Source organism: Pituophis catenifer, unplaced genomic scaffold (assembly GCF_029215685.1).
Source record: "Pituophis catenifer annectens isolate HBS135680 unplaced genomic scaffold, rPitCat1.0.hap2 SCAF_6, whole genome shotgun sequence".
Classification (NCBI taxonomy): domain Eukaryota; kingdom Metazoa; phylum Chordata; class Lepidosauria; order Squamata; family Colubridae; genus Pituophis; species Pituophis catenifer.
In genome coordinates, this window is record NW_027256886.1 from 74,850,006 (window position 1) to 74,863,362 (window position 13,357).

Sequence of the window (13,357 nt, forward strand, 5' to 3'; positions counted from 1 at the left end):
TCAGTCTCATTTTAGATTAGATTAGATTAGAATTCTTTATTGGCCAAATGTGATTGGACACACAAGGAATTTGTCTTTGGTGCATATGCTCTCAGTGTACATAAAAAGAAAAGATACATTCGTTAGTAGGAGGTGAACAGTTTTACATCCATATGGGGACAGACAGATGGACATGCTGTATGTCTTATGGGCCAAAATAGACAATGTTATACATTTTTTATCCTTTATCTCATACTCATATTTCTTTTCTTTTCAAATTGACAATACAAGTAGACCTCATTTAGCAACAGCTGAGACTGGCAACCCAATTGCTAAGTGTCACATCAAAACGACGAAAAAGAGAGGGGAAGGAAATAAATTGATCAAATAATTAAACAGCAATATTAGTTATTACTTTTGATGAATTGATTAATAATTAATTGTTTTCAGTTTTAACCAATTAAGTTGATTAGCTGTTAAATTTGTTTGCCTATGCGATTCATATACCCATAGCTCAAGGTCCAGGTTTAAAATGAATGTTAGAATGTGTGAGCAACCTCCACTCCCAGTTAGATGCAAAAAAAATGGGAGGGGGGAGAGAGATGCTGGAGTTGCAGCTAAAGTCATGGGATCCCCAGAACTTACTCCTGAAGTTAAAGGAGTAACTTCCTTACTTTTCTTATAGCCTTTCCCAAGCTTGGTATTTCTCACAGATGTGGATATAACTTCTGCCATTCCTATTCTGGCATTTTGTTCAATTTGAGTGGCTGCAAATAATTAGGCCTTAATTTAATTTTTGAGTGCCTGAATCAGTTGGATGGGGCACGCATAGCAATATCGATACCACTTAGACTTATATACTGCTCCACAGTTCTTTACAGCCCTGTCTAAGCCTCTTTACAGAATCAGCATATTGCCCCCACAATCTGGGTCCTCATTTTACACACCTCAGAAGGATAGAAGGCTGAGTCAACCTTGAGCTGGTCAGGATCGAATTGCTGGCTGTGAGCAGAGTTAGCCTGCAGTACTGCATTCTAACCACCATGCCATCACGGCTCATAAAATAATGATGGAAGTCTCATGTTCAACCACTTTTGCACATTTTCCTATCACTTTGCACGTTTTATTTTGCACTGATGGGTTTTCCTTGATATTCCCTGCAACACTGAAATGCTTCAGGTGACATCTCCTGGTTAGTAGGAAAAAGATGATTGTTGCTTTTTTAACGTATGGCTGTTTGCCGTTTGTACTTTGTGTTCGCTACATTCATGGAAGATACACGTGAAGGTTTAATGCAGGGGTCTCCAAACGTGGTAAATTGTGGACTTCCATTCCCAGGATTCTGCAGTCAACCATGCTGGCTGAGGAATTCTGGGAATGGAAGTCCACAAGTCTTAAAGTTGCACAATCTTCGCTTTGTTGCGAAGGTTGTTGAGAGTGTGGTCGCGCAACAGCTCCCCCAGCACCTGGATGAAACGACATATCTGGATCCGTTCCAGTCGGGCTTCAGGCCCGGGTACAGCACGGAAACGGCATTGGTCACGTTGGTTGATGATCTCTGGAGGGCTCGGGACAGGGGGTGCTCCTCTGTCCTGGTCCTGTTAGATCTCTCAGCGGCTTTTGATACCATCGACCATGGTATCATGCTGCACCGGTTGGAAGAGTTGGGGGTGGGAGGCACTGTGTTGCGGTGGTTCTCCTCCTTTCTCTCTGACCGGTCGCAGTCTGTGTTGACAGGGGGACAGAGGTCGACCCCGAGGCCCCTCATATGTGGGGTGCCGCAAGGGTCGGTCCTCTCGCCTCTCCTGTTCAACATTTATGTGAAGCCGCTGGGCGAGATCATCCGTGGTTTCGGGGTGGAGTACCATCAGTACGCTGACGACACCCAGCTGTACATCTCCACCCCGGATCACCCCAACGATGCCCTTGAAGTGATGTCCCGGTGCCTGGAGGCCGTACGGATCTGGATGGGGAGGAACAGGCTCAGGCTCAACCCATCCAAGACTGAGTGGCTGTGGTTTCCGACGTCCCGATATAGTCAGTTGACGCCATCACTGACTATTGGGGGCGAATCATTGGCCCCCACGGAGAGGGCTCGCAACTTGGGCGTCCTCCTGGATTCACGGCTGTCTTTAGAAGAGCACTTGACGGCCGTGACCGGGAGGATTTTTCATCAGGTTCGCCTGATTCGCCAGTTGCGTCCCTTTCTGGATCGGGACTCTTTACGCACGGTCACTCATGCCCTTGTCACCTCCCGCCTGGACTATTGCAACGCTCTCTACATGGGGCTTCCCTTGAGGAGCACCCGGAGGCTCCAACTGGCGCAGAGTGCGGCCGCGCGGGTGGTAATGGGAGCGACATGGCGTTCCCATGTAACACCTCTCCTGCGTGAGCTGCACTGGCTCCCGGTGGTCTTCCGGGTGCGCTTCAAGGTTTTGGTTACCACCTTTAAAGCGCTCCATGGCTTAGGACCCGGGTACTTGCGGGACCGCCTACTACCACCAATAGCCTCCCACCGGCCGGTACGCTCCCATAGAGAGGGGCTCCTCCGGGTGCCGTCAGCCAAACAATGCCGACTGGCGGCCCCCAGGGGGAGAGCCTTCTCTGTGGGGGCACCTACTATCTGGAACGAGCTCCCCCCAGAGATACGGAGGATCCCGGATCTGCGCACCTTCCGCCGCGCCTTAAAGACCTTACTATTTCACCAGGCTGGCCTGGCCTAATTTTCCCCCTCTTTTATAAAAGATTTTTTTTAAAAAATTTTTAAATATCTTTTAGTATTTATATATTCAATTTTAAATTGGTTTTAAAAGTTTGGGGTTTTAAATTTGTCGGGGCCAAAATTATTTAATTTGATTTTATTCTATTTTTTAAATTTTGTATTGTATGTGTTTTTATTGTCTGGCTGTGCACCGCCCTGAGTCCTTCGGGAGTAGGGCGGTATAGAAATCTAATAAATAATAATAATAATAATAAAGTTTGAAGTCTCCTGGTTTAATGCCTTCCCATGACATCCTTTTGGGTTTCCCACTGGAAAATACAGATGGGGGTGGGGGAAGTAAGGTACGGATAGGTGTCAGCATGTTGTCGGATCGTGCCAAGATTCAGAGTTGGTGCTCTAGAAGTGATAAGGTTTTTTTTCATGACTATCCTGTGCCACCCAGGCCCCCCCTGAGACCTTTCTTTATTGCTCCACAGTCATCCCTGTCTGCCTGACCAATGAAAGTGGGAGGAACAGATTCCGAACCCTATTGTAAAGCTGAGTGCTTCTGTGGCGGTAGAACTGCTCTCCTCACTAACACTGGACAGATATGAAGAGGCAGGTGTTCAGGTAACCCTTATTTCTTCTCCTGTTCCAGTGGTGTTTCAAGGGTCACTGCATCTGGAAGACTTCAGAACAACCTTACAGCCAGGATGGCGGCTGGAGTTCCTGGTCCAAATTTGGTTCCTGCTCCAGGACTTGTGGGGGTGGGGTGCGTTCCCGCAGCAGGAACTGCAACAGACCACCGTAAGTCTGGTTTTCCGTGGGACAAAGGTGTCAAGAGCACCTACTCTATTTAGCAGAGTAACTCTATATAGTTCCCTGAACTTGTGTGGGTGTAGATGCGCCTTTGAGTCAATGTGGACTGCTGACAACTTCCTGGATAAGTCTCTGTAATTTTCTGGGCAAGATTTTGGAAATAGGTTGTCATTGCCTGCTTCCTAGGGCTCAGAGAAAGTGACTGGCCTAAGTGACTCACCCGTATGGCTTTGTGCCTAATGTGGGACTAGAACTTATGGTCTCCCAGTTTCTAACCTGGTGCCTTAACTACTACATCAAACTGGCTTTCTTCCCAATATCTTCTTCTTCTTGTGCCATATCTATCATTGGATGTTGGCGACCATGTTGGTGTTCCTATTTTTATCAACGGCTGCATGAAAAAGTGCTGGTGAGTTTTGCCCAAACCAGTCCCTTAGATTTTGAAGCCATGATGTTCTTCTGCCTGGATATCGTTTACCTTCAATCTTTCCCTGGAGGATTAAGTGAAGGATGCCATATTTTTCCGGGTGTCGCATCACATATCCGAAATATTATAAATTTTGCTTTTTAATGATTTCGATGATTTCCCTTGGCTTTCCCAGGCGGCTTATCGCCTTCTCATTTCTGATTTTAATATAGTCAATAATAAAGAGAAGATTTTATGCTAAAAAAATCATAGAGCAATTCATAAATGCCAAAATATGAGAATATTCTCTCTTCCCCTTATGGCCTTTTGGTATATGACTGTCTACATTGTCAATTCTAACAAAATTAGATCTGTAAATATTGTGCATTTTGATGGGTGCACATAAATAAACAAAGATGTACAGCTAATATAAAACTAGAGCTGGAGAGTGGCTGCTTAGCTAAGCCAGTCTTAATTATCAGCAAAGATCTTTCTCAAGGTTAATTTCTTTATTCTATCCCATTCCTTTTGGGCATCATATTATAGTGGTCTGCTCCTATCTTCAGAGCAATGTTCAAAGAACAACAGATTTTCATTAGTTAGTTCCACAGCAGGAGGTGCTATTCTGTCTTCAGTGATAGGTGTATCCATCAGGAAATTTGGAGCAAATGTTCATTAATATGCTATATTCTGATTATGATAAATCAGTTCTACTTGTCCTCTTTAGTCAGAAGATAATCTGAGGATGATTCAGGCTAAGCCTATACTACTATATCTTTTTAGAGTTTATTGTTAATAATAAATATGCTTTACTTGCAAATGTTTCTACTTTTTTTAATACTGCATTTACATGCATTGTATGCCTCCTTTGAGATTTATTTATTTATTTATTTATTTATTTATTTATTTATTTATTTATTTATTTATTAATCAAATTTCTATACCGCCCTACTCCTGAAGGACTCAGGGCGGTGAACAGCCAAGATAAAATACAGACAATACAAATATTAAAAATCCCTTAAAATTATTAAATATTTCGGCCGAAACACAGATTAAAACACCCAATTTATAAATCACGAATTAAAAAATTTAAAATTTAAGAATTTAAAAGAGGGGAGTTAGGCCAGGCCAGCTTGCTGAAATAGAAAAGTTTTGAGAGCACGGCGAAACGTGCGCAGGTCCGGGATCTTCCGTATCTCTGGGGGGAGCTTGTTCCAGATGGTAGGTGCCCCCACAGAGAAGGCTCTCCCCCTGGGGGCCGCCAGTCGACACTGTTTGGCCGACGGCACCCTGAGGAGCCCCTCTCTATGGGAGCGTACTGGTCGGTGAGAGGCTATTGGTAGCAGAAGGCGGTCTCGTAGATACCCCGGTCCGATGCCATGGAGCGCTCTAAAGGTGGTAACCAAAACCTTGAAGCGCATCCGGAAGACAATGTAAAATACAGGTGTCAAACTCTCCGCATCACGTTGCTATCACATGATGTTTCATGACGTTTTCCCCATTCACAGAGCTGGGGTGGGTGTGGCCTGGGTGTGACGCGTCCGGCCCATGGGTCGCCAGTTTGACAGCCGTGACGTAGAATATAATTTTTATTCATTTATATGGGTACCTACGAGACCGTCTTTTGCCACCAATAGCCTCCCACCGACCAGTTCGTTCTCACAGGGAGGGACTACTCAGGGTACCGTCAGTCAAATTATGTCGACTGGCGACTCCCAGGGGGAGGGCCTTTTCTGTGGGGGCTCTAACCCTTTGGAATGAACTGCCCCCGGAGATACGGAATATCCCTGATCTCCGTGCTTTCCACCGTGCCCTCAAGACCCTGATGTTCCAACAGGCGGGGCTAAACATACGAACATGTGAATGATTTTTTTAAAATCTTATCTAATTCTGGGTTTTATTTAATTGACCAAACCAAGTAATAATTTTAATTAGCAATTTTATGATGTTTGTGTGTCTATATTTTTCTTGACTGTACACCGCCTTGAGTCCTACGGGAGAAAGGCGGTATAGAAATATAATAAATAAATAAATAAATAAATAAATAAATAAATAAATAAATAAATAAATAAATAAATAAAAACCAACAAAAGAAAAGATTAAAATGAATGAAACCAAATGCCCTTCCTGCTTGCCTCGGGCTACAGAATTTGAGTGCTCTGGCCTTTAATTGGCTCTTTATTTGTTTTCTAGCCCAGCTTATGGTGGCCGCCAGTGTCCAGGTGCTATGTATGAATATCAGGTTTGCAACGCCGAAGAGTGCCAAGGTCCCTATGAGGATTTTCGTGCTCAGCAGTGTACCAAGAGGAACTCTTATTACACCCATGAAAATGCCAAACACACCTGGCTCCCCTATGAGCATCCTGAGGGTAAATTTATTTATTTATTTATTTATTTATTTATTTATTTATTTATTTATTTATTTATTTATTTATTTATTTATTTATTTATTTATAACTGCTCATCTCAACCAGTGACTCTGGGCGGCATGCATTATAAAACATAAAAACCAAATAGAACAATACAAATAAATATGTACAGCAAAACTCTCACTGTGGCTATAGAAGCAATTACAAATATGAAAATGAATTAAAATGGCAATACTTTTAAATACAGATTGGAAAAAAAAACATGAGTTCAGAGAAGATATAATGTCTTCTCTATCATTGCATCAACCAGACTCCAGCTTCTCCCTCAGGACTCCATGCCAACTGACAGAGCCAGATTTTAGGGGTGGGGAGAGTCCTCACCTCTGGCAGCAAGAAGTTTCAAAGGGCAGGGAAATATTTCTTCAATAGAAGAGAATATTTGTAGCTCAGGGTTGAACTGTGAGGTCTTTGGTGCTCTCTGAGCTTGGTGGTTTTCTTGCAGGTGTTTCATTACCAAACTACGTAGCATCATCAGGGCACAGATGATGCGATGTTTATTTCCCTATGGCCACTTCTCTTTGAACAATAGAAACATGGGTCCTAATGCTTTTAACCCTATTTTTACAATAAAAAGTGCTATTCAAGCATAGGAAGAGCAATGAGTAAATTGGAAATCACTTGTTCTTTAAAACCGGAGAAACTCATTCCTTGTTCTTGTTAAATAACTGTTACTGCAGTGATTGTAAAAGGTATTACATTCACTTTGGTGACTTCTTCACGAGATGTCATCACCCCACCATATCCAAATACCCTTTTGATCAATGTCTGATCCAGATTGGTATTGGTAAAGCCATAGCATTGATTGGTTATCTCCAAATATATTTATTGAAGAATATTTATGTTTCTATGATCCAGGTGTTCCATTTGCATATGCACCCATGGTTTAGGTCAGGGGTGTCAACTCAAGGCCCGTGGGCCGAATCCAGCCCGTGGTTGCTTAAATCCAGCCTGTGGTGCCGGCCTGGAAACATTAAAGGACCAGCCTGTGGTGCCTCTGGCGGCTGAAAATGGGCTGCACGGCCCGTTTTCGGCCTCTTTTCAACTGGCAGAGTGCTGCAGGAGGCCATGGAGGGAGAAAATGAGGTGCGAGGGAGCCACGCACAGCCCTCCCCCCGTGCCCCGTTTTGGCCAGTAAAGTGCTGCAGGAGGCAGTTCAGGCTGAAAACGGGGCAGAGGGGGCTGCATGCACCCCCTACACCCCATTTTGGCTGGCAGGGTGCTGCAGGAGGCATCCGTCCCATCTCCCTGCCACCACCACCACCCCGGCTCGTGGAAGAGAAGTACAATGCTGATCCGGCCCTCGAAGAAATCCAGTTTGCAAAGAAGGGAGGATTGATAGGAGGAAGAAACCATCATAGTTTGGTTTCCTTGATTCCCAGGAAGTTGAATTGTAAATACTGAGTTCCACTTTGCATCTCAATTACCAGAACATAGAACTAATCTTTTCCATGTATTTCATTTTTTTTCCCTGCAGATGCCCAGAAATGTGAACTGATTTGCCAGTCTGAGGAAACTGGGGATGTGGTATTTATGAATCAGGTTGTTCACGATGGTACCAGATGCACCTATAGAGACCCATACAGTATCTGTGTAAGGGGTGAATGTGTGGTATGTAACTTGCAGGTCCATTCAAGTTTTAGAAACTTTTCTGAAGGACTTATAATAGATATGTGACAGACGTTCTCTGTTTTCAATGCCAGCAGTGGCCATGGTAACTGGGAAATTCTTAAAGTTATACAGGTAGTTCTTGACTTAGGACCACATTTGAACCCCAAATTTCCATTGCTAAGCAAGGCAGTTGTTAAGTGACTTTTGCCTCTTTTTACAAGCTTTCTTGCCACAGTTGTTGAGTGAATCATGCAGTCATTTAGTAAATCTGGGTTCCCCCATTGACTTGGCTTGTTGGAAGCCAGCTGGAAAGGTTACAAAAAATGATCACATGACCTTGGGACAGTACAACTGTCATAAATACAGGTAGACTTCAACTTACGACCACAATTGAGCCCAAAATTTGTTGCTGAGTGAGAAATTTGTTAAGTGAGTTTTGACCCATTTTACGACTATTCTTGCCACATTTGTTAAGTGACAACACCGAAGTTGTTAAATTAATAACATGGTTGTTAAGTGGCTTCCCCATTGACTTTGCTTGTCAGAAGGTCGCAAAAGGGGATCACATGAACCGGGGACACTGCAACCGTCATAAATGTGAGTCAGCTATCGAGCATCCGAATGTAAATCATGTGACCATGGGAATGCTGCAACGGTCGTAAGTATGAAAAATGGTTATGCGTCCCTTTTTCCAGTGCTGTTGCAACTTCGAACGGTCACTAAATGAACTGTTGTAAGTGAAGGACTACCTGTGCATGCCAGTTGCCAAGTGCCCGAATTTTGATCACGTAATTGTAGGGATGGTGCAACAGCCATGTGGGAAAAAATGTTAATTTTTTCAGTGCCGTTGTAAATTACCAAACGAATGGTTGTGTCGAGGACTTACATGTATCACCAGTGCTACCTGGAAAGCCCTGGTTGAAAGTCTGTTCAACAATGATGATTTAAACACATTCCATATGAGCTGTGGTGGCGCAGTGGTTAGAATGCAGTACTGCAGACTACTTCTGCTGGCTGCCGGCAGTTTGGCAGTTTAAATCTCACCGGCTCAAGATTGACTCAGCCTTCCATCCTTCCACGGTTGGTAAAATGAGGACCCAGATTGTTGGGGGAAATATGCTGACTCTGTAAACCGCTTAGAGAGGGCTGTAAAAACACTGTGAAGCGGTATATGAGTCTTAAGTGCTATTGCTAGTGCTATTTATAACGTCTTGCTCCTCAGTTGCAGAATTCAGCAGTTTCTGCCTTCCAAGGAATCATTTCACCCAACCAAGATCTAGGTTTTATTGAAAGCAGATTAGGGATACAGAAGATATATTCACAAACATATATATAGATGGATAAATCCAGAGCTTGGATAGCTCAGCAGACTAATGCATTGTAATTTAACTCCAGCTGTTTGCAATTAGTAAGTTCGAATCTTGCCAGGCTCAAGGTTGACTCAGCCTTCCATCCTTTCTAAGGTAGGTAAATTGAAGACCCAGTTTGTGGGGGCAATAAGCTGACTTTGTAAAAATATACAAAAGTATGAAGGCTATTGCTTAACGCATTGTAAACCGCCCTGAGTCTCCGGAGAAGGGCGGCATATAAATCAAATTAAAAAAAAAAAGATCTTCCCAAGAAATGTGCAGCAGCAGAAGAAGTGTAAGGTACATCCGTAGTCCCAGTTCTGAAAAGCCACTGCCATATACAACAAATGAGCAAATTGTGTACTTAAAGCAAAATATCCATAATCCGTTTTAATAGAATAGAAAATGCAAGGCATAGGAGTAAACCAAATGAGGAACATCTGAAAGAAATACATTGGCAAACCAGGAAATGAAATTATATAGATTATTTTTATTTTAAAATATGTTTTATTGATTTGTGAGGCTCCTTTAAAATATAAACGTAAATAGGCTTTTTGGGTTAAATCTGATCATTGGATGGTTGCCCACAAAGTAAATCAATGCTGGCTGGGGAATTCTGGGAATTGAAGTCCACACAGCTTAAATTTGAGATACACTGAAGTATATCATCCTGTCATAAAGAGAGAAATAGTCAATGGTACTCTGCAAGGCCTGTTCTGAGTTCATTCAGAGGATTGCCATTTTGAATTTGCATCCTTAACCCCATTTCTTAATTCTGTGTTTTTCTTCTTCAAATGGCAGCATGTTGGATGCGACAGAGAAATTGGCTCTCTGAAGGAAGATGACAAGTGTGGTGTTTGCGGGGGTGACAATTCCCATTGTAGAACAGTGAAGGGGACTTTGGTCAAAACCCCCAAGCAGTCAGGTGAGAATGGAAGAACAAATGCTACTTGAAAAGGTAATGATAGTGGATTTAGTATCACAATTAAAGGTAAACACTGTCTTCTATTCTTCAGCATATGCTTTTAGTCTTGGCATACCGCAGCAGTTCTTTAACATCAATAAGGGGCTTCAGTCCTCTTTAAATTTTTTGAGGTCTTGATAGTTATGGGAGATAATAATATAATCAGCTCTTGGAAACTGTAGAGCAGAGGTGTCAAATTCAAAGCCTTAAGCTTAAATCTGGCTTGTAGAAAGGATCGGCCCGCAGTGCCTCTGGCAGCCAAAACGGGGCATGGGGTGGAGGGGGGGAACTGCAGCACTCTGCCTGCCAAAATGGGGCACGGGGATGCACATGAGGCCCCCCTGCACCCCATTTTCAGATCTGGACAGCCTCCTGCAACACTATGCTGGCCAAAACGGGGTGTGGGGGCATCCGGGTTTTGGCCAGCAGGGTGCTGCAGGAGGCATCTGTCCCGTCTCCCTCCCCCCCCCCCCCCGGGCCAGCCCGTGGAGAACTACAATGCTGATCTGGCCCTCGAAGAAATCCAATTTGACACCACTGCTATAGGGGAAACCTAGGGGCAATTGGCAATAATATGAAAATGGCTGCCACTTATGATATTTGGAATTTTCCCCATCTAACTAGTCTAGCTAACCACTCTGGCCATCCACACTATCATTTCTTGATTGTTTACAAATGCAACCCTGTTTAGATGTTCTTGAGATCAGCCAAAGTCAGCTAGATCCTGCCAGCTACTTTGGATAGAAAGCCAAACATGGACTTTGACAGCAATGAATAACACTTTCTTACCGGTAGTTGTGACAGCAGACTGCTTTTAGGTCACCTTGGCATGATTCAGGTGATATTCAAGAAAATTTGAAGTACCTAAAGAAAGTAGCAGGTTTTTGGAAAAAAAGACAATTAGAAAAGTTCAGTAGCAGACATAGTTGGTAGTTATAGGTAGTCTGAAATGGTAACCTCCGAGTGGAGGTCTGAACTGAGTTATTACAAGTGAACTCAACTGTAAGTAAAAGTTTAGCCAATTGTTTTGCTGATAATTTCTAGAGATATAGCTCTAAGGTAGCATTTGTCCTCTTTCTCCAGCAGAATATGGGTGACGGGCAGAAAACAAATGGAAGTTTACATCCACTAGTTAAAATGGAACTTTCCAATAAAATGCTATGATTCTAGGATCTGTGTAAAAAAATGAAATTAATGAGCAAAGATGCAGTTTCTGATAAATCTCCTGCGTGAGAGGGGGTTGGACTAGATGACCTCCAAGGTCCCTTCCAACTCTGTTACTGTTTTTAAAAAAACATTGAATGAAGAGCAAGCTGTTTCAATAGCAGGTGGAGGGACATAACAGAGAATGAAATAGGCCATCTTAGGTCACTGTCATGAGAATAACATCTAGATTTTTATTTGTGATAGTTCCCAAGGAACACTTTAGTCAAGGACTATATGGGCAAGGGATGCATCACTCCAAGTGAGATTAGAATAAATATAAGTCCTGATGTTTGCTATAATGTGAAGCTACTAGAAGATGGCCCTTTTTAAGTACTCCAAAACGCCCAGCTTTTAAGCACAGCTGCAGCTTTATTTACCTCAAAAAAAGGAGGGAAATATATCTAGTTGTTTTGGTGCAGTTCCTCCTGTTCCCCCCAAAAAAGGATCCACTGAACATATTCTGAGTGCCCGCATATGAGCTCTGCTTTTGTTGAACATGGATTTAATTAGTTAAAAGGTAAAGGTTCCCCTCGCACATATGTGCTAGTCGTTCCCAACTTTAGGGGGCAGTGCTCATCTCAGTTTCAAAACCAAAGAGCCAACGCTATCCAAAGACGTCTCCATGGTCATGTGGCCGGCATGACTAAACGCCAAAGGCGCATGGAGCACTATTACCTTCCCACCAAAGGTGGTCCCTATTTTTCTACTTGTATTTTTTATGTGCTTTCGAACTGCTAGGTTGGCAGAAGCTGGGACAAGTAATGGGAGGTCACCCCATTACGCGGCACTAGGGATTCAAACCACTGAACTGCCAACCTTTCAATCGACAAGCTCAGCATCTTAGCCACCGAACCACCATGTCCCGTTCTTGAATCAGTTAGAGAATGAATTTCTCTTCCTTTCCTCAAAGTCCCCACCATGAGGAAATGGGGCATACTTTGCTGGCTACAGACTGGAGGCTGGTGGAGGATTGTGTGTTAAGATGCATTATAATTTATATGTTGAAGCATCAATCTTTTGTTAAAATGGAAAAAAAAAGAACTAACCTAGCTTGTATGAGCCTGTGAGAGGTTTATAAATGTCCCACATTCTTGTGGTTAATTCAGACCACTCTAGGGTATTCTGTGCCTTTCAGGAATCAGTAGTGATGCCAACAAGCCTCCTTCATGCCAAAATTTCCTTAAAATAAAATAAAAATATACATTCATGGGAAATATTATTCATCCATTTCTGAAAAATTAAGTGGCAGCTTGACGATTCTATAGTAGGATAGTACTATATTTTCAAACTTAATTCCCATATTGGCAATTAAGGCAGCTAGATATTAGAGTGGTATAGAGATGATACCACTCTAATGCCAGAAAGCGAAGAGGATGCGGGTGAAGAAGGAGAGTGCAAAAGTTGGCTTGAAACTCAACGTTAAGAAAACTAAGAACATGGCTCCTGGCCCTCTCAATTCCTGGCAAATAGATGGGGAAGAAATGGAGGTAGTGACAGATTTTATTTTCCTGGGCTCCAAGATCTCCCACATGGGGATTACAGCCAAGAAATAAAAAGACACTTGCTCCTGGGGAGGAAAGCTATGGCAAAGTTAGACAGCATACTAAAAAGCAGAGACATCACCCTGACAACAAAAGCGCGTATAGTCAAGGCTATGGTTTTCCCAGTTGCAATGTATGGTTGTGAAATTTGGACCATAAGGAAAGCTGAGCATCAAAGAATTGAAGCCTTTGAACTATGGTGCTGGAGAAGACTCCTGCGAGTCCTGTGGACTGCGAGGCGATCAAACCAGTCAGTCCTAGAGGAGATCAACCCTCTTTAGAAGGCCAGATCCTGAAGATGAAACTCAAATACTTTGGCCATCTAATGAGGAGGAAGGACTCACTGGAGAAGAGC

The 13,357-nt window shown here is 43.1% G+C and overlaps 1 protein-coding gene across 1 annotated transcript in view; it reads left to right on the plus strand.

The window, feature by feature from the left end:
• Positions 1-13,357, plus strand: part of ADAMTS14 (ADAM metallopeptidase with thrombospondin type 1 motif 14) — an 84,514-nt gene that overhangs the window by 47,534 nt on the left and 23,623 nt on the right. The window contains exons 11-14 of the mRNA XM_070945324.1: positions 3,339-3,487; positions 6,099-6,274; positions 7,809-7,942; positions 10,093-10,216. Of these exons, the coding sequence (XP_070801425.1) occupies positions 3,339-3,487; positions 6,099-6,274; positions 7,809-7,942; positions 10,093-10,216 (583 nt within the window). The remainder of the gene's footprint in view (positions 1-3,338; positions 3,488-6,098; positions 6,275-7,808; positions 7,943-10,092; positions 10,217-13,357) is intronic.